This window comes from Cavia porcellus, unplaced genomic scaffold (assembly GCF_034190915.1).
Source record: "Cavia porcellus strain 051 isolate PalLab524CR breed Dunkin Hartley unplaced genomic scaffold, mCavPor4.1 scaffold_25, whole genome shotgun sequence".
Lineage (NCBI taxonomy): Eukaryota > Metazoa > Chordata > Mammalia > Rodentia > Caviidae > Cavia > Cavia porcellus.
In genome coordinates this window covers 20,589,901-20,615,378 of record NW_026947508.1, presented here as the reverse complement: position 1 = coordinate 20,615,378, position 25,478 = coordinate 20,589,901, and the positions used below count along the sequence as shown (strand labels likewise).

General features: G+C 52.1%; 1 protein-coding gene across 4 annotated transcripts in view; it reads left to right on the top strand.

The window, feature by feature from the left end:
• Slc9a1 (solute carrier family 9 member A1) overlaps window positions 1-24,832 on the top strand; it is a 53,887-nt gene extending 29,055 nt beyond the window's left edge. For 2 of the 4 annotated variants that reach the window (XM_003471105.5, XM_063235851.1), the window contains 11 exons: window positions 10,524-10,984; window positions 14,283-14,533; window positions 15,661-15,878; window positions 17,248-17,450; window positions 19,855-19,944; window positions 20,390-20,460; window positions 20,576-20,749; window positions 20,981-21,095; window positions 21,231-21,332; window positions 22,013-22,085; window positions 22,841-24,832. In XM_003471105.5, coding sequence (XP_003471153.1) covers window positions 10,524-10,984; window positions 14,283-14,533; window positions 15,661-15,878; window positions 17,248-17,450; window positions 19,855-19,944; window positions 20,390-20,460; window positions 20,576-20,749; window positions 20,981-21,095; window positions 21,231-21,332; window positions 22,013-22,085; window positions 22,841-23,178 — 2,096 coding nt within the window. In that variant the 3' untranslated portion in view covers window positions 23,179-24,832. Of the gene's footprint in view, window positions 1-10,362; window positions 10,985-13,363; window positions 13,769-14,282; window positions 14,534-15,660; window positions 15,879-17,247; window positions 17,451-19,854; window positions 19,945-20,389; window positions 20,461-20,575; window positions 20,750-20,980; window positions 21,096-21,230; window positions 21,333-22,012; window positions 22,086-22,840 lie in introns of those variants that run through there. The other 2 variants (XM_023565678.2, XM_023565679.2) reach the window with 2 other exon arrangements.
• The last annotated feature ends 646 nt before the right edge of the window (window positions 24,833-25,478 follow it).

Below are 25,478 nucleotides of genomic sequence, written 5' to 3'. Positions count from 1 at the left end.
CACACCTGTAATCCCAGCACTCAGGAGGCTGAGGCAGGAGGATCGCTGTTAGTTGAAAGCCAACCTGAACTACATAGTGAGATTCGGTCTCAAAAAACAAAAGAAAAAGAGGGAGAATCATTGAGAAATGATTCTCCTCTTACTTAAAGAGTTTATATGCCAGTGTACAAAAATTTTGAATGATCTTTGTTCTGTTTAAAATCACCAAACCACCTGAGTATGATAATGTAGGCCTATAACCTCAGCACTCTGGGAGGCTGGGCAGAGGGTTGCAAGTTCAAGCCCAGCCTGAATAACTTAGTGACTCAGTAAGAAATAGAAAATGGGCTAATGACGTAGCTCAGTGTGAAGGCCCTGGATTAAAGCCCCAGTACAGCAAAAACAAACAAAACAACTTAAATTACATGCTGTCCTACCCCTGACCCACGCTGGCCATCAGGAAGCTTCCCACCTGAAGCTTCCCATCAGAAGCTTCGATTCCTACCCAACCTGTCCCAGTAAAGCCCCCCCTCCCCAGTGCCCCATTCCAGGTCACCATGTGGCTGGCTGCTGAAGCCATTGCCCTTTTCAGGCACCGTTGCTGCGGCTGCTCTGTGTCTTATCACACACACTATTTACTGCCCTCCTGGTCCTTTTCCCTCCCTTCCCCTCCCCTCTCCTCCCCACCCCTACCCTGTGTGAGTCATCCTCCGTCTCACTGTAGGGAGAGAGAATCTGCTGAGTGGAATTCATCCAACGCTGGTTTCTGGAGAGCTTGGGTGACTGGGCAGTGCTGGCTGGACCCCAAAAGTGCTGCTACAGAGTAGGGTGGGGACTCTGAAGTTGGTCTTTGAGCCCCAGGGCAAAGGCCAGTGGCAGCAGAATGCTGCAGGCTGGGACAGGGCGCTAAGGCCAGGCTGAGACTGAGGGCTTGTGTGAGGGTTGGGGACCTTCAGGTCTACAGCATCTGTCAGTTCTTTCTGCCATCTGCCTGCCTCAGGACCACATGCTGCTGTCTCTTTCACTACCCAGCCTCATTTCCGGCTGCCTGCAGACCCCAGGAGCCTCAGACACCTTTGAGGTTCATTCTCCTTGCATTTGTTCACACCCTTCCCCCACCCTTGAGGCCGAGTTTCAGTTCTCTTAACCTGCCTTTTCTGAGAGTTATCTTTTTGGGATCCCGGGCTGGGTGCTGGGTGCCGAGTGCCTCACAGACAGAGCACCTAGCTCCTTAAGGCAGAAGCGTACCTAGGGCTGCAGGGAAGGCTTTTCAGAGAAGGTGACAGCTGATTTTTTTTTTTTTTTTTTTTTGAGAGGTGGGTAAAGTTCAAAGAGGAGAGTTTCCCAGTGTACATGTAGATGTGTGGTTGAGCGACATGTGGGCCCTGAGTAGAAGGGCTGATGAGCAAAGGGGTTCAAAAGGAAAGGGCTGGCAAGAGAGGGACAGTGCACGGTAAGGGGCTTGTCCCCAGTGCTAAGGTCCTTGACCTTGGAATCTTGACCACAGTGCCCCTGTCTCTGGTTGGACAGCTTCTCTTGCTGGGCCTCTGTGAAAGGGCTCCTAGGCTCTTCTGACCTTTCTTGTCTTTTGAACCATCTCTGCCACTTCCCAGCAAACAAGGTGCTTCTGTGGCATACAAGGAAACTGAAGCCCTTTTTTGTTGTAAAGATCAGCCCAGAGCTTAGGATGACTGGAGGGCAGAGCTAGGCCAGGGGCTTGGTCTTGGCCCTCTGAGCAGCCTTCTTTTGCCCAGGCCTTGGGTAGCCTAGCATGGCTACTTGTTTTCTGCTAGCTTTTCAGCTGTTTTCCCATCCATCTGATGTTCTTGGAGGATGAGAGCCTGTCTCCTCAACTGAGTAGGACTCTCTGAAATGTGAACTGAGGCCAGCAAGAAACAGCACTGCTATGCGGAAGAATGTTAGGGAAAGGCACAGAGAGAGACAGGCTTCCCTCAGCATGGGCAATGAGTCCTGCCCAGGTACTCAGGACGGATTTATTTATGGCTGTTTTTGTGGGGGAGTTGTGTTGCAGACTTGAGTTCTCTTCCTGTTGATCCTGACAGGCTTAGTCTCACTGCAGCAGCATGGCACAGGAACTGGTAATTAGGAGACTTGGGTTCTAATTATGATTGCCTTCCCAGAAAGTCTTGGGCGGATCACCTCTCTGATCCTCTGTTCCTTTGTGTTTCAAGTGGAGGAGGTCAGGTTAGCACATGAAAGGACGGATATAAAGGCCCCAGCTTGGCAGCTCGCATCAGATCCTGTATGCAACGACACCGGAGTGTGTATGTATCTTCAAGCAGATCACACTCACATGCAGTCCTACTGAGTGGACATTATTGGTTTACAGTTTTTAAAAAGTGTTATTCATTGTGGTGCCAGGTCTGGGTACCACAGTGAATAACAGCTAATTAAATTCTCTCAGTGGTACAGGCACTTTGAGCATTGTCCCAATTACTGAGATGAAATGAGACTCAGACACATGTACCGGGTATTGTGCTAAGTACTTTATGCCCCATCTCATTTAATCTTTTTTTGTGAGGGGGTACTGGGGACTGAATAGGACCTCACACATGCTAGGCAAGTGCTCTACCACTGAGCTACATTCAGCTCTTTTGAAAACTTTGAGACAAAATCTCCCTGAGTTGCTCAGGTTGGCCTCAGATTTGAGATTCTCCTGCCTCACTTTCCCCAGTAGGATTTCAGGCTGGTGTCGTCGTGCCCAGAGCCACTTATCTCCACAGTAACGTTCATGTGTATTGGCAAAGACTTGAAGCCAGCCTGCCTTTCTATTTGTCTTTCCTTATTTCATTATCCAGATAGTGTCAATTTGTTGTATGCAAGGGAGATACAGCCCCTTCTTTGATGTACATTTATTGATCTTTCAATGGTCAGTTCAAATGGTCCCTGCTCTGGGAACACTCCTACTCTTTTTTTGTTTATTACCACATATTCTGTTTTGTTTTGTTTTAGTCTTTTGAGACAGGGTCTTGCTATGTAGCCCAGGCTGGCGGCCATCCTTCTGCCTTGGTGCTGGGACAACAGGTGTGTGTCACCACACCCAGCTAATACCACATATTCTTTTTTTTCTTTTTTCTTCAGTCAGATTTTATTGGTACATTTTAGACATACATAATGATCCACATATTCTTGAAACCACCAATCCGTCTCCACCTCCTTCCTCTTTCCTATACTTTACAGCTAATGAATAGAGTCAGGTGTTTTGTCTTTGTTTGATTGCAGTATTGAACTCAAGGAGCACTGAACTACTGAACCCTAGACCTTTACATTTTAAAAATTTTGAGACAGTGTCTTGCTCAGTTGCCCAGGCTAGCTTTGAACCTGGGCTCCTCCTGTTTCAGCTTTCTAAGTAACTAGGATAATAGGCATGCACCACCTCACCTGGCTGCCAGGTCAGTTTTATCTCAGTTAAGTAGTTAATGCCTACTGGATTTTAGAAGCTGGAGAGCCAGATGACTACAAAGTTCTACCCAAAGGGAGCGTATAGCCCAGCAATAATCACATGAACACCAACAGGTCACAATAATTCAGTAGTTGTGTTTATTTAGGTTTTGTTTTGGGGCAGGGTCTTCCATGTGTGGAACTCTGTAGCTTCAGCTGGCCTTGATCCTCCTGCTTCAGATTCCTGAGTGCTGGGATTACAGGCTTGTGTACTACACTTGCTTTCACTCAGGTTTTCAAGAAAATGATAATACTGATAGCCACTTTCCACTAGTATTGTGACCCAGCATTGTTTGGCATTCTTTTTTTTGTGTGTGAGTGTGCTGGGAATTGAACTCATGACCTTGTGCGTGCCAAGCTGGTGCTTATACTGAGCTATATCCCTGGCTGTTTGATATTCTTTACCGTACTGCCTTGCCCTGTACTCCAGACACCCTCTGAAGCAGGCTTTTAAACAGGTAGGGAAACAGAAAGGAGCTGTAAAGTACTTTGCGCAGGCCACAGATTCCCTGATTGGAGCCCAGTTTGCTGGAGGTGGGGACACAGGGCGGGGTAGCTGGTGCCACGGATTTGTTCCCTCTGCAGGGCTGCTGGGAACCCGCTGAGGCAGCAGCTGAGTCCATCCTATCTACTTTGTCTTGTTCTTGGTTCTCACTGCTGGCCTTGATGGTGGGAAGAATCACCATTCTGAGTTACCTACTTACTGCCTGTGTGCCTAAGAGTCCATAGAAAAGACTTACTCCTCCCAGCTGTGTTGGCTCCAAAGGGCTTCCAGGAAGAGCTGGCTTCAGGACTTCCTGAGGGTTTTACGAGGCCAGTAGAGGGGAAGCGTGGGAGACTTCCTTGGAGAACAACTCACAGAAGCAGTGGCCACACGTGGTCCTCTGGGAGCTACTTTGGACCTCTTCAGTTGTGGGCAGGTGCTCTCCTTGGAAATAAACACAAAGGGAACTAGGGGTAACATGGCCAGTGGTTAAGAACACAGATCCTGAAGCCAGACTCCTAGGTGTTGACTCCCAGCTCCTAACTGTGTGACTTTAGTGAGTTGTTTAACCTTTGTGCCTCAGTTTTCTCATCTGCAAAGTTGTGACCTCCCAGAGATGTAGCGAGGAGCAAATGAGATAAAAAGTGTCAGTGCATATTGTTGTAAACTGTGGAGTGCTGGGCTTTCTCATCGTGAGGTATTTCCTTTCACCGCTATAGTAGAGACTGCTTGCTGGGGCAGTTGAAGAGGGAGTAAAGGAACTGGAACCACTGTGCAAGTAGGAATCCCTTGGGACCTGGCCGAGTTGCGGCCCCAGCGCAGTCCTCAGGACTGGAAATAGGACGGCTGAACCCTCAGCCTAGCCTGGGTCCCTAGTGGCCCTGCATTGGTGGGCCTCAGAGCCCCCTTTCCCAGCACTCCCCTCTGACTTCCTAGCCAGGGGAGGACTGTGGGAAGTGGGATAGGGATCTGGTCACCCTGGCAACTGAGAGTGCCAGTCTGAGCAGATGGGAGAGTCTGAGAGCAGTGGGTAAAATGTTCTCAGGGTAAAGGGCTGAGAGTTTCTACAACCCAAGGTTTGGTGACACATCTGGCTGCAAGCCCCTGCATGTGCACATGTGCATGCAGGTGTTCAAACTGCCACTTCTGGATGGAGGGAAAAACACCTCTCTGCAGCCCAGCCTCTTCTCAAGGGGAGACCAGCCTTGAACTAGTAGGACAGAGGATTTGCACAGAGGTCTTGGGGTGCTGAATCCCACACCTTCCTGCCTCTTCCTCTGGGAGACCTTGCCTGGTAGGAGGCCTCGGAGCAGCACTGCTCTCTCTGGTGGAACTGGTCGTGTGACCACTGACACAGGTCACTCGTTCCCTGTGAGTCTTCATTTTCCTAACCACGTAATGGAGAATTAAATGCTCTCCATGGGTCTGTTCCAGCTCTCCTGTCTGTGTCTCTGAATCTGATTCTGGCTGCCCCCGCCCCACCCTGATTCCATACTGGTGACATCACCACTGCCACAAGCTGGAGCCCTGGGAAGTTCTGCCTCAATTCTTAGCATTCTGGGATCTTGCTACAGTATCAGAGTACCTGGGATTCTGTCCATTCTTTCATGCCCATTTACCATGTCTGGTGTTAGCAAATTCTCTGAGCTGTGAGGGATTGTTAGATCCAGCATCCTGGGTCTTGGGAAAACAGACCCAGCCCCTGCCCCTCCCTTCTCTGAGCTGGAAGGAGGGAGCCTCCTCCTCCAGACAGTCCACCCCTCCCCCACCCAGGAAGCACTTTCCAGTAATATGCCGCCTACTGTGGGCCAGGGGCCAAGACAGATCCAGACTTCACCCCAAAGCCTGGACCCAGCCCCCACTTCCTCTGCTCTTCCTTTCCCTTCCTTTCCTTTCCCTTCCCTTCTCTTCCTTTCCCTTCCCTCACCTTCCTTCTCCTGCCCTGCCCTGCCCTGCCCTGCTCTGCCCTGCCCTGCCCTGCCCTGCCCTGCCCTGCCCTGCCCTGCCCTGCCCTGCCCTGCCCTCTCCTCCCCTCCCCTCTCCTCCCCTCTGGAGCCTCCACTTCCCTCCCCTCCCCTTCCCTCCCCGGCCCTGCCCTGCAGGGCCCAGAGCTCCTGCTGCTGGCTGGAAAGAGGGCCAAATTGAAGACTGGAAGAAGGCAGGGGGCTGCTTTAGGAACACAGCTCCAGCCTGGTATCTGGGAACTGCCTTAAGTAAAAGAGTTTACTGGCCCTTCACCCCTTCAGGAGGCCTGGGACTTAGTCCTTGGTAGGCCTGGTGTGGTGTCCTCCTCCAGAACACCCTTCCTGTAGCTCTCTGTCTACCTTTGATGGCAGTCTTCTGGTCCAGAGAGCATGGCCACCCCTCTGAGCTCTCCGACGAGGTGCTGAATCCAAGCTGCCTCCCTGTTCCTAGTGCCAGGCACAACTCACTCAGAAAAAATGCTGGCACCTGAGCAAAGGCCTAATTAGCACTCTGCTCCGGGTTTGAGGCATCTAAGCTACATATAGGAGCTTCTTCTATCACAGGATGCCACTTCACCTTGCAGAACTCAGCTTTGTCTTCTGCAAAATGGGCACAAGCTGGGCACAGTGTGTGTACCTGAGTCAGGAGTTTGTCAGTGCAGGCCTGGGCAATTAATGATTCCTATCTATGAATGAATGAATGAATGGGCTGGAGATATAGCTTAGTGCAAAAGCCCTGAGTCCAATTCCTAGTACTACAAAAAGGTTGTGGTGGGGGAATGCCTGCCCCACAGGGCTGTTTTGAGGATGGACTGTGATGGCATGTACACAGCCAGGACAGTGCTGGCTTGTGGGACACCTTCAGTGGCAAAAATGCATTCTTTATTTGATTGTCCTTGGTTTGCTTCATTACAGGCCTTCCTCTTGCCCTATGAGGAACTGTGACCAACTTGTCTCTGGGTCTCTAGCTCACTTGCATGTCCTGTGCTGGGAACGCTCTGTGGGTTAGACTGATGGCACAGAGGGTGGGAGGCAGTTTTTCAAGGCTAGTGGAGGTAAAAGTCCTACCCTGAGCTCTTTAGGCTCCGCTTTCTCAGAAGACACCTGTTGGTGTGGGGCCAGAAGACAGCAAAGAGGAAGCTGGCTGGAGCTGGACTTCTGGCATTGGGAAGCTGCTCTCTGATCTGTGCCTATTAGAACTCTACTCCCCTAAAGCCTTCTTCTTTTTTTTTTTTTTTTTTTTTTGGTGTTTTTCATTTTTATCGGTACCGGGGATCGAACTCACGACCGCCTGCTTGCAAGGCAGGTGCTTATGCCGCTGAGCTAAATCCCCAGCCCAAGCCTTCTGTTAGATTTCTTGGTTTTGTTTTGTTTTGTTTTTTAGCAAGAAGCAGTAGCAAAATGTATTTGAAAAAGTAAAAGTGAAGCGTGAGAGAGAAACTGGCTCTGCAGAGTGAGCGTGGGCCACGTAAGAAAGAAAAAGAACACCGGAGAAAGCAGGTGGGCTAGTGTGAGGAGAGCCACCATAGCCCATTTTTGTTCTTGTTTTTGTTTTTTGAGACAGAGTCTGGCTATAGCTTTTGAGTTCAGGCTGGCCTTGAACTCATTGGGAAGCCCAGGTTGGCCTCAAATTTGCAGTGATCCGAGTGTGAGTGCTGGGATTATAGGTGTAGATGATGACCTGCCTGGTTTGGCTCACAGTTTTAGAGGTTTTAGTCCATGATTGGTTGGTCTGGTGCCTTAGGCCTGCTGTGAGGCCCATTGTGATGGGAGCACATGGCGGAGCAAGACCACTTACACTGTGAGCCAGGGAGCAAAAAACAATGAGGAAGGGGCCCCTGCATCCCTCTTCAAGGGCATCCCTCCCACCCCTGCCACAATAAGACCTCCTGCTGGGTGATGTTAAAGCTTCCACCAACCCGCAACAGTAACACCCTGGGCACTGGGCCTTTGGGGGTCATTCAGACTTAGCAGCCTTCCGGTCCCCTCTCCCTCCAGATTATCACAGGTATCTGGGCGGGTGCTGTAGCACTGTCACCAGTCTTTCTGCCTGAGTTGTCAGACCTCAGTGGGTGTCATAGAGACCCACATCAGTAGCTCCCTCATCTTCAGGGAGTCTCTGCTCTAGGTGATGACTGTGAACGGAAGGTTGTGAGACAGAGAGAGGTACCAAGAATGGTCTCTGCCCTGACCTGGGCAGAAAGAGTGCTGGAAGAAGAGGCGTCAGCCACACAGTGGGCGTGGAGAGTGCAGGAGGGGTGTAGAGAGGAAATAGACCTGCAGAGGTCTGCAGGCAGAAGAAAATGTGGTTCATTTGGGACAATTGCTAGAGATTTGACTGAATCATAAGCGGAACAGGACATGAGGAAAGACCAGATGACAGAGGCCATGCTGAAAGTTTGACCCACAGGCTGTACAAGAGGAGAGATGGGGCAACATGACCTAGCCCTTCCCAGCATACCGGCTGGCTGAGCACGCAGGGTGGACTCTACAAAGACTGGGGGACTTTTTATCATAAGAGGTGACTTTTGGTCAGGTCTATTTTGAAATCAGGAAAGCACACGAAGTGCCGTTGAGGTCCCTTCTCAGCCTACAATAGAGACATGTATCTCCCTCTCCACATGTTTTGCACTGGGAGTTTGACACTGCTCATGCTCTGGGCCTGGATACTGTTTTGAATGTGAGCCTTGACTTATAGCTGTGCTAGCGTTGCTTGGGTCAGTCCCTGAGGCAAGAGGGGACTTTGACCGTGGAGAAGAGGGTCCGCTTCTTAAGGGTCTCAGGGACAGGCTGGGTGTGTGGCTCAGTGGTAGAAAGCTTGCATAGCATGCGCCATCCCCAGCACTGCAAAAAAGGCAGTGGTGTAAACCAGCATCTCAGGGTACTGAGAGCAGTGGTCTGACCAGACAGGTTGTTGGGAAGTATTACGACTTAGATCTGGATGTCCCCCATAACCTCATGCAGTCCCGTGGAACTTCTCAGAGGTGGCTGGACCTAAAGTGTGAGATGCTGGAGATGCTGAGATCGAGGGTGTGTGGTGACTAAATTAGCCCACTGATGGTTTGGCATAGTTCTGGGAGTGGATGATGGGAAAGCCTGCCCTGGGTGTGAGTGCTACTGCCCCTAAGAGCATATAGTCTTGATAGAGTTTAAGGGACAGAAAATGGGCTGCTACTACCACGTGCTGAAAGGAGAAAACTAAGACAGGAAGTGTGCGGGTGGATATGTCCCACCCCCGTTGCCCCAAGACATCTGGTTTGGTTCTGTGTCATCAACCCTGGGATGAGAGGAGGAAATTTGCCTGCACAGAGCCTACTGGCTAGGGAGTGGTAAGGGTTTTTTGTCTGAGCAAAGCTGGCCAGGCTGACCCTGAGGATTAGGGCGCCCAGGTCTCTTGTACCCACTTTAAAAACAAAACAAAGAAACAAAACCAAACAGCTTGTAGAGACCTTGGGACTCTATGGTCAAAGCTGGCATTGAGAGGCCCTCTCTGGCAGGAATTTTTGCTGCCTTGATTTGATTGGCCCAAGGTGGGCCCCAGGAGAGAATGACATGTTGCTGCAGGCCAGGACTGGTTTGAGGAAGTGGTTGGTGAATCTCAGAGGGGCATGTAGATGCCTTGATGGGGAAGGAGGCTAAGAAACCTTCAATTTCAGAACTAAAGGGTTTGCCAGGAGCTGGGGGGCAGACCTGGGTTCTCTCCTGGTTCTGTGCTCAGTTGCGTATACTTTTGACATGTCCCCTCCCCTTTCTGACATGACATGTCCCCTCCCCTTTCTGAGCCTCAGTTGCCCCATCTTTGGAGTAGGTAGAATTGGGCTAGAAATGGTGGCAAGGGTTGGGGGCTGGGGATGGCAAGGGGATTCTGTCTCATATGCCAAAACTGATTGCTGTTGACCTCTTGGAGCCCCCCTGTGCTAAGCAGCTGCCTGGTCTCCAGAGGGAAGCATGTCGTGATTATGTCCAAATGTCTGCTCCCTGCACATCCGGGATTGGAGGTCACTGGATATGCTCTGCAGATTTGTTGAACTCGGGCCTTACTGTCTTCAGGTCACCTCCTGGGCTAATGTTCTTTGATTCTTCTGTGCTTGCTTCTATCTTGTATGCCACTTCTTCACCATTCATCGTCTTCTTTTGACTTTAATGCCTCCATGACAGGGAACTCACTACCTTCCCTCAGACAGAAGATTCATTAGGTTGTTATTCTTCCCACGAAGTTCATGTTTGCCTCTCTGAACTTGTGCCTGGAAAGATTCCTTGGGTTTAGATGTAGGTTTATAGCCTTAGGTACTTAGTGCCTCAGTAATCAATTTATAATTTTTGCCTTCTGGTAACATACAGACTGCTGCTTTCTAATATTTTATGACAGTGACAGAAATAGCATGGGAGTATCCTTTTGAAAAAAGCACTTAAAAACAGCATTTGTTTTATACCACAACCTTGTAAAGCTGGTATTATCCCTTCCATTTACAGGCAAGGAAACTGAGGCCCAGAGAGTTAAACAGAGCGGCCTTCTGAGACCAAGCCTGTGCGCCTCTCTCCAGCTGCTCTCCTGATCCCCAGCCCTGTCCCCAACCTTCTGCTCTACTGGCTCCCCCAAAAGCCCATGGCCTCCCATTCTCTCGCCTCCGCAGGTTTCCACGTGATCCCCACTATCTCGAGCATCGTTCCAGAGAGCTGCCTGCTGATCGTGGTGGGGCTGCTGGTGGGGGGCCTGATCAAGGGCGTGGGCGAGACGCCCCCCATCCTGCAGTCAGACGTCTTCTTCCTCTTCCTGCTGCCGCCCATCATCCTGGATGCGGGCTACTTCCTGCCACTGCGGCAGTTCACGGAGAACCTGGGCACCATCCTGATCTTCGCTGTGGTGGGCACACTGTGGAACGCCTTCTTCTTGGGCGGCCTCATGTTTGCCGTGTGCCAGGTGGGCGGTGAGCAGATCAACAACATCGGCCTGTTGGACACCCTGCTCTTTGGCAGCATCATCTCGGCCGTGGACCCGGTGGCTGTGCTGGCCGTCTTTGAGGAGATCCACATCAATGAGCTGCTGCACATCCTTGTTTTTGGGGAATCCCTGCTCAATGACGCCGTCACTGTGGTGAGGGGCCAGGGGCCACGTCCACACGCATATGGCCCAAACTGGGTCCAGAAGCCAATCCTGCATGCACTCACTAATAACAGTGATAAAAACCACCAATGCCTGTACATGCTTGCTGTGTGCTGGGCACCATGCTGGGCCCTCTGACATGGTCTTTCCCATTTAATCCTCAGGACAGCCTGAGGAGAGATTCACTGACTTCACTTTACAGAGGAATAAAGAGGCCCAAAGAAGTTAAATAAGCTGCTAGAATTTGATAGAACCAGAATTTGAAGCAAGTGATAGGACTTCTTTGTGTTTGAACCAGGTCTGTCTCATTCCATGGCCTGAGCTCTTGGCCTTCCTAGGTTTTATGCTCCCTCCTTGACTTTCACTTTGATGTGATCTTGGTCAACTTACTTACTCTCCTTGTGCCTCAGTTTCCTCTTTATGGCCCACTTCCTCTCTCATGGGTGGACCTTTAGTTCTCATTTACCTGTTTCTTAAATCTAGTAAATACTAGAATTTAGTATGTGCAGAGTTTTTGGGTAGAGATTATGGAAAAAGACACCCCCCCCAAACCTCCAGAAGGTGATAGGTGACATGAGTTGTCCACTTGCTAGCAAGCATGTAACATACAGCTTGTGACCTTAAGTGACTCTAGCTCTTTAGGCCTCACAGATGACAGCTGCAAAGTGACAGAGTATCAGTGCGTTCCTCCAAGGATCTAGTGAGGACAGGTACCCAACAATGGTCTGCATGTAGTCACGCTGTAGGTGCCTGCATGTGTCCTCCCAGCCAGCAGTTTCCTCAGGAAACGACTATGTGTGTGTGCACATTGCTGTCCTCCCAAGCGGGGCCATTCAGAGAACAGCTGCACGCCCAGGAAAATACAAGGATGCGTGTGCGTGCTTAGTCCCCGCTCGCACACACATTCCCTGTGCGCTGCAGCCCTGCAGGAAGCAGCACCTCCAGGCAGTGACGGTGCGGTATTCAGCTGTTGCAGCCTTGGTTTCCTCTTCCTGTGTGCCCCTTGGCCTGGTTCTGAGGGGCTGGGTAGAGCAGCAGCCTGGCCTGAGGAGGCAAACACAGCTCTCTCTCACGCTCGCTTGCTCTCTCTCTCTCCCCCCCGCCCTCTTTTCAAATCCATTTTAATTTAAAGAGAAAAAAATTTCAAAACACAACAATCAGGGAGCAAAAATGGGTACATACATTGTGATTGTGCATTGCTATCCCCAAATCATCAGCCACAAAGAGCACAAGACATCTGCATTCAATTGTTTGAACATACTAGCACAAACCTTCAGTGAACTCAGAAATCAGTAGTATAACTACCTTAACTATCTTATATATATATATATGGAGAGAGAGAGAGTTCAGTTTCTCATACTAGTGAGACAGTGTAATTTTTATACATATGGGTCTTATGAGTATGGTCTCAAGTTGTATCCATTTACCTATAAAAGTCTCCAATTTATCCTTCATGACTGAGTAATACTCCTTTTTTTGGTATAGGAGATCAAACTCACAACCTCATACCTGCCAGGCAGGCACTTATACCACTAAGCTAAACCCCTGGCCTATAGTACTCCATTATATAAAAATACCACATCTTTTTTATCCACTTATCAGTTGATGGGCATTTAGGTTGTTTCCAAGATCTAGCTGTTACAAATTGTTACTATAAACATGGGTGCACATATGAGTGCTGAAACACAGCAGTCTTGATTTCTCTACTTGTGACACAGGGCTCTCAGAACCCAGTCCATCATCCTCCTAGAGCTGTTTTTTTGTTTTGTTTCTTTGAGTAGGGAGTAGACAGGTCGGAGGTTCTGGGGATCAAACCAGGGCCTCATGCATGCTAGGCAAGCACTCTCTACCACTGAACCATAGCCCCGGCCCCTTCTCAGGCCTCCTACAGGAGCACCCCTCACTAATATGGAAGCCAGTGTAGGTACAGAGCTCAGACTGACACTACTGGGGACAGTGGATGTGCTTGTATTAAGGGGGTAACTCAGACACAGCTGCTTTGTACCCATGGAGGCTGTCTGCTGCTCATGCCCCGTCCTGTCTTGCAGACGACTGTAGTCCAGGCAGCACCAGGCCCAGGCCCTGGCCAGTGTCCCACATCTGCCCTTCCTGCCTGGTCCAAGTTGGGTCTTCCCTGGGCATGGTTTGTCTCCTCCCCATTTCGCAGACAATAAAGCTGCCCAAGAGCTACTTGGAATCAGGTCTGTGCCCTGGTGCAGTTCACCCACCATGTCCCTACCCCTTTGCCTCCAGGGACTGCCCAGGTGCTGGGGGCTTTAGAGATTTCCCTGTCATGATTTTCACATCTCTTCTTCACTCTCATCAGGCCTGAAAACTCCCAGTTGGTTGCTGGCAGAGCTGCGTAGGACTGGACTGGACATGTGTAGACCAGAGAGCCAGCCCTTAGGAGTGCAAAATGGCAAAGCTGAGTCTACTGAGGAGTCCTGAGTCCCCATCCATCAGTGAACAAGCTCTGGACCCAGTCCTACTGGACTGGGGCCTTCTGCCTTGTTGCTTTACCTCTCTGAGCCTCAGTGTAGCGAGGAAGCAGGCATCCATGGCCTGCCTACCTCAAGAGGTTGTTCAGTGTTGACTAGGCTGAAGACTGTGCAAAGGCTTTACAGTGAATGACGTCGGACAGTAGTGCTACAGAGACTGTTTCCCAGACCAGAAGATGGAAGCCTTAGCAAGTCTGCTTCCACAGCATCTGAACTTGGCCGTTCATTGCGACCACTGGGGAGTTTGTTAATGGAGATTTCTCAGCACATCCAGAGAGTTGAGTTTGCTATTACCTGGCCACATGATTTTCAGAGGTTAAGAACTGTCGTTCTAGTTCATTGCCTGAACCTCCTTGCTTTGTGCTAAAGGAGAGACTGAAATCCAGAGGGGAGTAAGATAGGCCAATTAATAGTACCAGTAGCTGCTAGTACTGTACTGGATGTTTTACTAACTTAATCCTCAAAAGCACACTTTCTGGGCCCACTTTGTAGACAGGAAAACTAAAGCACAGGGAGTCTGAGTGTATGCACTCAACAGGGCCAAGATTTCCAGCCTGAGTCCTTTGACTTCACGGTTTGTGCTCATAACCAGTGTGGCCTGCAGCAGGCCTCAGTCAAGCCCTTCTGGCCTCCTGGTTTTTGAGCACCTGCTTGGCACTAGGGTCTTTCTCCCATCACTTGGTCTCTTCTTGTGACTATAGCCCACTGAGGGGATGGAATCACCATGGTGGACCCCAGGGAGCCTTGGGGCTACCCTGCCCCCCATCCACCAGCCTGCACATCCTCCCCAGGTCCTGTACCACCTCTTTGAGGAGTTTGCCAACTATGACCACGTAGGCGTTGTGGACATCGTTCTCGGCTTCCTGAGTTTCTTCGTGGTGGCCCTGGGCGGGGTGTTTGTAGGTGTGGTCTACGGGATCATCGCAGCCTTCACCTCCCGATTCACTGCCCACATCCGTGTCATCGAGCCGCTCTTCGTCTTCCTCTACAGCTACATGGCCTACCTGTCAGCTGAGCTCTTCCACCTATCCGGCATCATGGCGTGAGTCTGGGAGTGGCAGGCCGTGGGCATGGTGTGGAAGGAGTCCCCAGGCTTGTGTGGCCACCAGGAAGCTCCCCAGGGCCCAGGCTTCAGCTTCGGGCAAACGCTTCAGCCCCAGGCTACAAACTTGCTTGGTAGCCATTTAAATGACTGAGGTCATCAGAAGCTTCCTCGAAGCAGCCAGTCTGCTGTAGGATCTGGGAATGTGGAGAAGGAATTCCTAGCCCATGGGGCCAGAGCAACCTGCACTGATGTTAGCCACAGGAGGGCAGAACCCAGGACTGACACTGGAAAAACTCTGTCCTACTTCTGTTTTGTGTGTAAAAAAAAAAATTTCTTTTCTTTAGAGTTAAGTATTGAACCCCGGACCTTTACACTAAGCTACATTCCCAGACCATTTTATTGTATTTTATTTTAGTATTTTTGAGACAGGGCCTTGCTAAGTTGTTCAGGTTAGGCTCCTGCCTCAGCCTCTCAGGGTCCAGGGATTACAGACTTGCACTCTCACAACCAGTTCCTTCATCTTACAGGGAGTCCCACAGTCGGAGCTGGACGTAGGCTCCCACGCACTCCTCTCTCACAGCACCGCTAGGCACTCATGGGGTGTCTTCCCGGGACTGAGTCTTTGAGATCCTGAGGCCTCCACTGGGATGAGTTGGGGGGTGAGCAGTGAGGTGCAGAGGGTTTCCCGATACGGAAAATAGTGCAAGTTGCAGAGGCCAGGCTGAACTTGGGGATTCTGGGTGACAGAGCAGAGCCCAATGTGGGTGCCAAGCTAGGCAGGAAAAAACTGAGAGGTGCCAGAGGAGTGTCATTGGCACTCTTTGGACAGAGGCAGCATGGCCCTGGGGGGAAGGCACAGGCTGTGCAGTTGGACAGACCTTAGCACTGCCACTTACTGCAGTGTGACAGGTAGCAGATACCAAATGTCGGATTTCTCTTCTGAAAAATGCAATTCTGTCCCCAGCTCTGTGGGGTTGCTATGACAATTGAGTTGAGAAATGTGCAGAGCACACTGGATGTTGGCGCCCAAGAGTTGCTCAGTAAATAGGCACCTGTTTCCCCTGGCTCTGGCGGCACTGGGAAGGTGCTGCTCATCCCTGAACCCTGCTCTTTGCCCACCCCAGACTCATCGCCTCAGGAGTGGTGATGCGTCCCTACGTGGAGGCCAACATCTCCCACAAGTCCCACACCACCATCAAGTATTTCCTGAAGATGTGGAGTAGCGTCAGCGAGACCCTCATCTTCATCTTCCTCGGCGTCTCCACCGTGGCTGGCTCCCACCACTGGAACTGGACCTTTGTCATCTGCACCCTGCTCTTCTGCCTCATCGCCCGAGTGCTAGGTGAGGCCCGGATCCAGGCCAAGGGAGGAGCATGTGTGCGTGGTGTGTGCTAAGTGGAGGGGCGAGAAGGCTGTGTGTATGGAGGGCTTGGGCGGTCATGTACATGAGAGACGGGGGCTGTTTACAGCGGATATGGGAGCTGTGGCTGGTGTGTTGTATGTATAATGCATTGAGCGGGGTGGGGAGGCCATGAGGTAGTGGTACTGTGTGTGTGTGTGTGTGTAAGTGGTACTGTGTGTGTAGTGTGTTTTGTTAAGAGGTCAGACTGTGGGGTGGCTGTGTGATATAGCAGGGCTGGCTGGTTGTATTTGTATTTCAGGGGTGTATTTATAGGGGCTGGTGTGTGTGATGTGTGTGCTGTAGTTTGTGTGTATTTGGTATAATGCATATGGGGCAGGCTGTGGGGTATGTATGTGGTACAGTGTGTGTGTGTAGTACGTTGTGTGGAGGGCTGGAGTGTGGAGCATGCATGGTGCAGTGAGGGGCTGGGGTACGGTGGGGTGGAGGGTGTGGTAGTGTGTGGAGGGCCCTTGAGTGGCTCCTAGCTGCTCCTCTTCCTTCCCCCCTCTGCAAAGCTGATGCCATAATGGGCCCTCGAGGGGAGGGAAGCGTTGACTCCAAAGAGTCCGTGACCCACGACTGTGAGGCTTTTGGTTTCCTGAGGCGGGATCTGAGGCCCACAGAACCCAGGTCCGTGCCTCTGAGTCTGGGGTACATCTTTGCAGCACAGATGCCATGGTACTTGCAGAGCAGCCTTCAGCTCCCCAAAACCTGCACCCCCAGCTTGGGATCACCTGTGGGTTCCAGGCCGTGGGTCCTGCCAGGTGTGCCTCATTGGTGGCTAAATCACTATCTCCTACAACTTCCACCTTCCTGAGATGAGGGCTGCATTTGTGGTCCCCACACCTGTCTGTCTCATGTTTACCTGGTGCACTTTTTAAAATGCCCATTGTTTCTGATCCTTATCCTCCAGGGATCCTGGGTCTGTGGGTTGAAGTTAGACCCCATCTATTTTTTAAAATAGTGTTTTTGATGGAAAATTTCAAATACATAGAAAAGTAGAATAGAGCCCTGATTTCCCATGAGCCATCATGTTTAATAAGCATCTTCACCATTCTTGTGTTATCTTTGCCCTTCTCTCTCTGACCACTGGCCACTGGTGGGCTCTGTGATGTCTCCAAGGCATATCGAGGTTGGGGAACCCAATGTAAGGATCCACCTAGCTTTTACATTGAAGAACTTGGGGTACACTGGGCTGAGGGACTCAAGAAATGAGTGAGCTGAGTGGGCTAGGTAGAGGCTTCCTAGATACATAGAGGGCCTGAGGTGCTGGGGACAACCTGACCCCCCTGGCTCCTCTCCCTGCCAGGTGTGCTGGGCCTGACTTGGTTCATCAACAAGTTCCGCATTGTGAAGCTGACCCCCAAGGACCAGTTCATCATCGCCTACGGTGGCCTGCGAGGGGCCATTGCTTTCTCCCTGGGCTACCTCCTAGACAAGCAGCACTTCCCCATGTGCGAACTGTTCCTCACTGCCATCATCACGGTCATCTTCTTCACCGTCTTTGTACAGGTGCCGGGCTCCCCCAACTTCCTGAAGAGGACAGAGTATTGCTCATTTGGGTTGTGGGTTCTACTCCAGCTTCCCTGCTAACTTGCTGCATGACTGTCTTTAATTCCTTTTCTCTTTTCTGAGATAAAATACCCACCATCCCAAGTTAAAGGAGGAAAAGTTTATTTGGTACACAGTTGGCAGAGATTTCAATCTGTAGTTAGCTGGCTCCAAGACAGAGTGGCATGGGAAAGAGGCATCACAGAGGAGGAACAGTCCATGGCAAAGCAGGGCAGGCAGATGGTAGCCACCAGTGAAGGAGCTAGCAGCAAGTGACATGCAACAAGGAGGAACTCTCTTTTTGTCCCTTATATTTTATCTAGGCTATTGACCCTCAGGGCAGAAAGCATTCACACCCAGGGTGGGCTTCCCTTAGTCCTACACAGGACTGCCAAATCAGTGGAGCAATTTAGTAATCACACACCCTTGACCCCAGCGCTAGAGCTAGCCACCTCTGAAAAAAACCTCACCTATGGCTGCATGAGGCTTTGAGGGGACATCTAGACACAAACCATAACAGTGACCTTGAGACAACCCATTCTGGACCACTCCTGTCTCAGGAGCTATTCCTATTACCCATTCTTTTTCCCAATAAATTTTCCAACTCTTAAAAGAATGACCTTAAGCAAGCCACTTCCCTTTTGGGCCAGTTCTGTAGTTATAAAATGAGAGTTTTGATAAGGAACCTTTGTAAAGTGATTGACATGATGTGGAGAAAGCAGACATGAAGGGAAAGTCAGCAGCCCCAAGTTCTGACTCTGGCCCTGATTCAATGTAGGGCTTTAGTAGTTAAGTAATTAGTATCTTGGAATCTCAGTTTTTCATCTGTAAAGTGGAAATAACAGCACAACACAGGCAGCTGGGCAGGTCTCTGAGTCAGGTAGCGGGAGCCCCAGAGTCAGCCTTGGTCACTACCTGTGTGAAAAACATCTCTCTGTGTCTATTTCTGCCTTGTGAAGTGAGGAGACTGGGCTACATTAACCCCAAGAATTCTTCCAGCCTGCTGGTCCCTGACTTCAGAGCATTGCAGTGACCCAGGCTTAGCTGAGAGCCCCACCACTGCCACTAGTCCCCAAGGAAGCCCAGGTTGGGTGTGCATGTTCCTGTACCATACCTGACTTACGTGACCTTTGGCAGGTGTGCAACTCTGTTTTGGCCTCCATTTCTTTGCCCATCACTTCTGTTTTCTGTCACATTTCATCTAATCGTCACAAAGCTCTAGATGGAACACATCTTTACCTTCTCAGGAGAAAAAAAAAAATACAGGGGAAACTTCCTGGGGCTGGGTGCATTTCCTGTCTCTCTTTTTCATTTATTTATTTTATTTAGTAATGGGACTCAAATCATGGGCTCCTGCTTGCCAGGCAGGTGCTGACTACTCACTGTGTCATCTGGGCTGGGCTTGAATTTGGGATGGTCCTCCTGCCTCAGCCCCCCAAAGGAGAGAGGGCTGCCTCTTTTGTCATTTTGCCCTGCTTCCATCATCAGAAACTTTTGTTGCAGGGCCAGGTGTGGTGGCACATGCCTGGAATCCCAGCACTTAGGAGGTTTGAAGCAGGAGAATCGACACAAATTTGGAGCCAACCTGGGCTACATAGTGAATTCAAGGCCAGCCTGGACAACATGGCTATACCCTGTTGCAGGAAAAAAAAAAAAAAACACCAAAAAAACTGTTTTACCCTGACGCTAGTTGTGTATGCTGATAGCTTTCCAAACCCCTTTTCCTTGACAGCAGCACTGAGGCAGAAATGCCTCTCTGGAGCTAAGCCTGCCCAGGTTTGAACCTTGGCTCTGCTTTTGCTGGGATCTTATGTAGTTACTTACCCCTAGGGCTGACTCCAGGGCTGCTCTGATTCTCTGTCCTTATCTGTAAAATAAGAACAATAAGAGGACCTGTCTTTTGTTGCAGCCATTAAATAGCTAATAGTAGGGCCTGACAACCCAGTCCATCACCTGACAGGAGTGCACTTAAAGTAGCTCCTGCTGTTATTTCCAGGTCCTCCCAGCAGCCTGTGCGAGAGGCACAGCAGAGGTGCTTCTCCTTCGCTGGAGGCCTCACTCCTCAGGTTGCAGTGCCAGTCTGCCCTGGAGCCTGCACTTGAACCCAGGCCCCGCCTCAGTGAGCCTTGAGAGGGTCACTAGGCTGATGGGGTGTCAGGCCTCTGTCAGTGTCTGCAGGGAGCAGCTGACTTTAAGGACCTGATTTTGTCTAAATGGTGGGATGGAGGTGAAGAGAACAGTTAGTTTTCGGACCTCAAGACAGAAAGACCATCCTCACCTTGGGGCCTGGGGGAGGTGAGAGGCTCTGTGGCTTCCCTGCCAGGGTGGCAGAACCAGAGTGCCTGACATCCGCCTGTGCCCCCAGGGCATGACCATTCGGCCCCTGGTAGATTTGTTGGCTGTGAAGAAAAAGCAAGAAACAAAGCGCTCCATCAATGAGGAGATCCACACACAGGTACTGGGAGCGGGGCTGGCCGTTAGTTGATGAGGGAGGCTCAGGGAGCTGGAGAGCTGCTGGGCTTCTGCCTCCAGTTACCTCTTCCACAGTCCAGTACAGAGTGGTCCCTCGACCCCTTGAGGCCACTTGCCAGGCTCTAGCCACTAGGAAAGGAGGCCAAGAGGATGTTATGCCATCTCTTCCTCTGGTTGGAACCTGTCACTGACACAGGTGTGGGGTTCAAGTGGGTTCAGAGAATGGGATTCAGCAGGCTCCAAGATAGCGGGTTTGAAGTACCCAGTCAGTTCAGGATGAGTGGGGGATGGGCGACACCTGCTGGCTACTCCTGGAACTACAGGGCCAGGCTGAACAGAGCCAACAGGTTTGGGGGGGGCCTTCAGAGAGGTGTGGGTGTGGAAAAAGCCCAACGGGGAGGCTTGACCTGGCCCTGGGCCTGTTTCAGTTCCTGGACCACCTTCTGACAGGCATTGAGGACATCTGTGGCCACTACGGCCACCACCACTGGAAGGACAAGTAGGTAGCCAGCCTGGTGGGTGAGGGGAGTGGGTAGATAAGGGGCTCCCCTGGTGCCCAGCAGCCCCCCACACCTAGGGGCTGGCTGCATCCCTCTCCCTCCTCCTCCCACCAGGCTCAACCGGTTTAATAAGAAGTATGTGAAGAAGTGCCTGATAGCCGGCGAGCGCTCCAAGGAGCCTCAGCTCATCGCCTTCTACCACAAGATGGAGATGAAGCAGGCCATTGAGCTGGTGGAGAGTGGGGGCATGGGCAAGATCCCCTCTGCTGTCTCCACAGTCTCCATGCAGTGAGTGCCAGTGGCCAATCTGCGTGATGCCTGCACCACGTCCCAGCTGTCCACCCCAGCCTGGGCACCTCTGTTGTCCTTTCAGGGAGGCATGATCTTTGGGGTCCCACTAAGGGCCCGAGACTTTGACCTTCTGCTTGGGCCATCCCCAGCATGACCTTCTCCCAGACCAGCCCTAGCCGGCTGCAGGGTCACAAGAATAGAGGCCTAACCTATGTCCTGTCATCCCAGGAATATCCATCCCAAGTCTCTGCCTGCTGAGCGCATCCTGCCAGCACTGTCCAAGGACAAGGAGGAGGAGATCCGGAAAATCCTGAGGAATAACCTGCAGAAGACCCGGCAGCGGGTGAGCCCCGCCCACAGCCTGAACCCTGCTCCGATGAGGCGGCTGGCCCCTTCCCTTCCCACAGCCCTCGGGAGCCTTGGCCTCCGCGGCCCTCATGTGTGCCCAGACCTGCCCTGACAGCTCTTCTTCCCTCAGCTGCGGTCCTACAACAGACACACGCTGGTGGCTGACCCCTATGAGGAAGCCTGGAACCAGATGCTGCTCCGGAGACAGAAGGCCCGGCAGCTGGAACAGAAGGTGTGTGCCAGACAAGAGGCCGGGCCTTCCTTACTGGGGAGCCTGGGTTTTTCTCATGCCTGGACCCTCAGTGCTCCACCAAGCCCCTCAGAGGAAATGTACCCATTCTGGAAACCCAGAGGAACTTGAGGAGGCTTATTGGGTGGGGAGTGGGGGCTGCTTTATCCTGGGGGGGGTGACACGTGAGGGTGTCCCTGAATTAGGGCTGTGGCAGGGGAGACTAAAGGGGTCAGTGTGTTTCAGGGACACTAAGAAGTGGAACTGGTCAGTCCTGGTCACCAGTTTGAGGTGGGGCTGAAGGGAGGAAAAGGAGCTCATGGTTGTAGCCAGGCTTCTGCAGTACTTGGGGTACTGGGACTGATGGCTGTCATGGGGTTCCTAAGGAAAGGACGGGGTCTTGAGGGAAGGAAAAGAACTGAGCTCAGCTGTGACATGTTGGATTTGAGACATCTAAGGGCCATCCAGGGCCCAGGTGCACCTCTCCTGTTAATTTTTTGGCCTGGAACCTCAGGGGGCAGGTGTGGGCTGGAGGTGGTAGGCTTGAGACAAGACCTCAGGGACCCTCGAGGGCCCAGCGTGGGTGGCAGTGCAGGAACAAGGAAAAGCTCAATATAGAGCGCGCAGCCAGGGTGCGTCCAGAGGGGCTTACCCATGCTCACCCTGTCTGCTGTCTCTGTCAGATGAACAACTACCTGACGGTGCCCGCCCACAAGCTGGACTCGCCAACCATGTCTCGGGCCCGCATCGGCTCAGGTAAGGCCCTAGAGAGGGGCCTCGGGCTGGGCACAGCCTGCCGAGGCTCACACCAGGGCTTCACCCTCGATGCCTCCTTGACTCTTCTCCTATCAGCTAAGTCAGCGTTGGGTGGGGCGATGGGTGGACAGAGGTTCAAACAGCCCTGCTCGTGTCCCTGGGCACAGAGGCACCCCACGGAGGACTGTGGAGGGAGGGACAGGTGGGGTGCCTAGCAAGGTGTCCAGCCCCCAAGGGTGACAAAGGGAGACCATTTAGTTCTGGGCCCCAGGGGCAGGCCACAGCTCAGAAGTGAGCCTTGACGGACACCTCAGGCCGCCCTGCTCATGGAAAGGAACAGTCTGAGGGAAGAGAAGCTGGGAACGGAGAGACCATACAATAGTTAAGCCATGTGTCTGACTTATTTTACTGAACATGGTGGCCTCCAGGTGCATCCATTTTCCTACAGATGACTCAAGATTATCCTTCCTTATGGCAGAGTAGCAGTCCATTGTGTATGTAGACCACATTTGCTTTATGCGTTCATCTGTGATGGCAGCTAGGCCACTTCCAAGATTGCGCTATTATGAATTGTACTGCTATGAACATGGGTGTGCGTGGATCGCTGTGATGTGAACTCTGTCTGATAGATACCTGGAAGGGAACGGACAGAGCTCTGAAGCCCGTCAGCTGACTGCAGTCACTGGAGGTCTCTGGGGGTTGCTGGTCAGGGCTCAGGGGTAGAAACTAGTCTGTACCTTGTTCTTGGTCCCCAGACCCACTGTCCTACGAGCCGAAGGCAGACTTGCCAGTCATCACGATCGACCCAGCCTCCCCACAGTCACCCGAGTCCGTGGACCTGGTGAACGAGGAGCTGAAGGGCAAGGTCCTGGGGCTGAGCCGGGATCCGGGCACAGTACCCGAGAATGATGAGGATGATGACGGGGGCATTATGATGCGGACCAAGGAGCCCTCGTCCCCAGGCACTGATGATGTCTTCACCCCTGGGCCAAGTGACAGCCCCAGCTCCCAGAGGATACAGCGCTGCCTGAGTGACCCAGGCCCCAACCCCGAGCCTGGGGAGGGAGAGCCATTCATCCCCAAGGCGCAGTAGCACCAGGGCCAGGGGTGGCGCTCGTCCCACCACAGACTCTCCCAACAGAGCAGGGGCTGGAAGGGATCTGGGGGGCTCCCTTCGCCCTTCCTGACCTGGATAGGCCCTGCCCCACCCCCCACCGCATGGCAGCTGGGCCAACAGCCCCCACGCAGCACGGCTTCCTCCTGCCTCCTGGGAAGCGGTGCCCAATCCACCGGAACTGCCTTCCCGCTCCACTTGGCAGAACTGCTGGGCTGGTGGTCCAGACCGGCCCTTGCCCAGATCCAGGCTCTCCTGCAATGGACCAGGACCCAGATCAGAGTCTCCTAGGCCACAAGGCCCCTCCCTCCACTCCATCAGCCGCCTGATCAGACCAATATAACCAAAGAGCCACAGGCTCCACTGTGGTCCTGCCCAGGAAAGGAAGGAGCTGGTGCCCTCCTGGCCCTTGGTCAGGCCCTCCTGTACCAGGGGAAATACCACGGCCACAGACAGGTGGCTCGGGGAACACTCAGTGTGACCCATGGCAGTCCCACCCAACTCTGGTCAGCCACCTGAGCCATCCTCAGAGCTATAGGCTGAGGGCTTCTCTGTGTGGAACGTGAGCTCTTCAGAAAGTGAACAGACTTGAGTGACAGGGACCACTAGCCCCGCCGAAGCTGTTCCCCAGTGAGGGACTGTCTGGGGCTCCAGAAAGCGCTGTCTTCTTGTGTTTTGTTTGTCCTCACTTCATGTATAACCTGTTTGCACAGAGGCACTCCTTTTCTCGAGTGCTGGAAATGGCCTGGTCCCTCAGCGCTCTGGCCCTCTCAGCGCTCCTCATCTGTGCCTGTCTGCCCAACACCTTCTCCAGATCAGTCCTCTGCCTGCTGGGCTTTTAACTCCAGTCTTAGATGTGGCTCCAGCCTGCCCTGTTCTCCAGTCTCACAGGTGCAGGGCCTCCTGGCACCCACCTTGTTCCTTGCTCCTGACCCTCACTCCCTGCTGGGTCAGCTTTTAGGGCAATTGTTTTGTTCCTGTTTTTTGATGGTTCTGGGGATTGAACCGAGGACCTTCTCACTGAGCTACATCCCCAACACTTCTAATTCTTTTTTTTTAATATTAAGACAGGGTATGTTACCCACCCTGGGCTCAAACTTGCAGTCCTGCCTCAGCCTCCCAGTGCTGGGCTTCCAGACATGCACCGTGCCCAGGCGACTTTCTTTCCTTTCACCAAAGTTCTCCCTCATGTGCACACCCAGAAGGCTTCCCTGGGAAGAAAGGCTCCCCTGGGGCCACAAGGCCTCTCTGGGGAGAAAGCCTTCCCTGCGGGTCTCCTGCCCCAGCTGAATTGCTGGGGTAGACAAAGTCCTGGGTCACCAGAGGCCTTTGCTCACAGGCACATACTCCCCACCTTCACGGCCACCAGAGCCAGGTCCAGGCCTGTGGGTGGTCTCCCCCTGAACACTCCCCAGTATCGTGCAATAGTCAGAATGTCCCCCTTCCAGGAGGCAGGAACATGGGCGCTCAGCTCCTGTGTCCATCTCTCCATGCAAGTACTGTTTTGGGCAGGAGTCACCACACAAGGTGACATTGACAACCACGTACAAAGCCACTGCAGCTGCTGCCGCTCTGCTGCCTGTACAGAAGAAACGGAACCTTTTTCATATTCTAATAAATCAATGTGAGTTTTTGACAGAGTCCAGGGTTGCTTCCTGGGGTGAGGGGCTTCAGGAAGGAGAGGACCCTGAGTTAGTTAGCTCAAGGGCTTAGCTGATGATGTGTTCGTTTTCAGGTGCCAGGCATTCAGCAGTGAGCAGGGCAGGACCACCTGCCCCCGGGAGCCCTTAGCGTAGTGCAGAAGAGCAGTGTTCAGTAAGCATTCACGCAGCTGTGGAAAACCTGTGCGTGTGAGCGATGTAAATTAAGGGGGCAGTGCTGAGGAAGACCCTGCTGACACACCAGAGATTGTGTAAACATCCTGGGATCTGTGGAAAGACCCGTGTGACTGGGTTGTAGTGATGGCAGGAGAGGTAAGGTGGGGATTTTGCCATCCATGGTCAAGACTTTGGGCATGGTGGCACGAGCCTGAAACCCCAGAACTCCACAAGGCTGAGGCAGGAGGATCATGAGTTCAAGCCCAGCCTGGGCACCGTAGCGAAGTGCAAGCAAGGAAGGAAAGAACAGAAAAAGAACAAGAAGGACTCGGGATGTAACCCAGTGTCAAAGCTCTGGGTTCTATCTCCAGTAACTTACAAATACACAAGGATTTGATCCTTGAACTACAGGCAGTGAAAGTTGCTAAAATCCTGCGTTCTCTCCTGTGAAATGGGGACCTT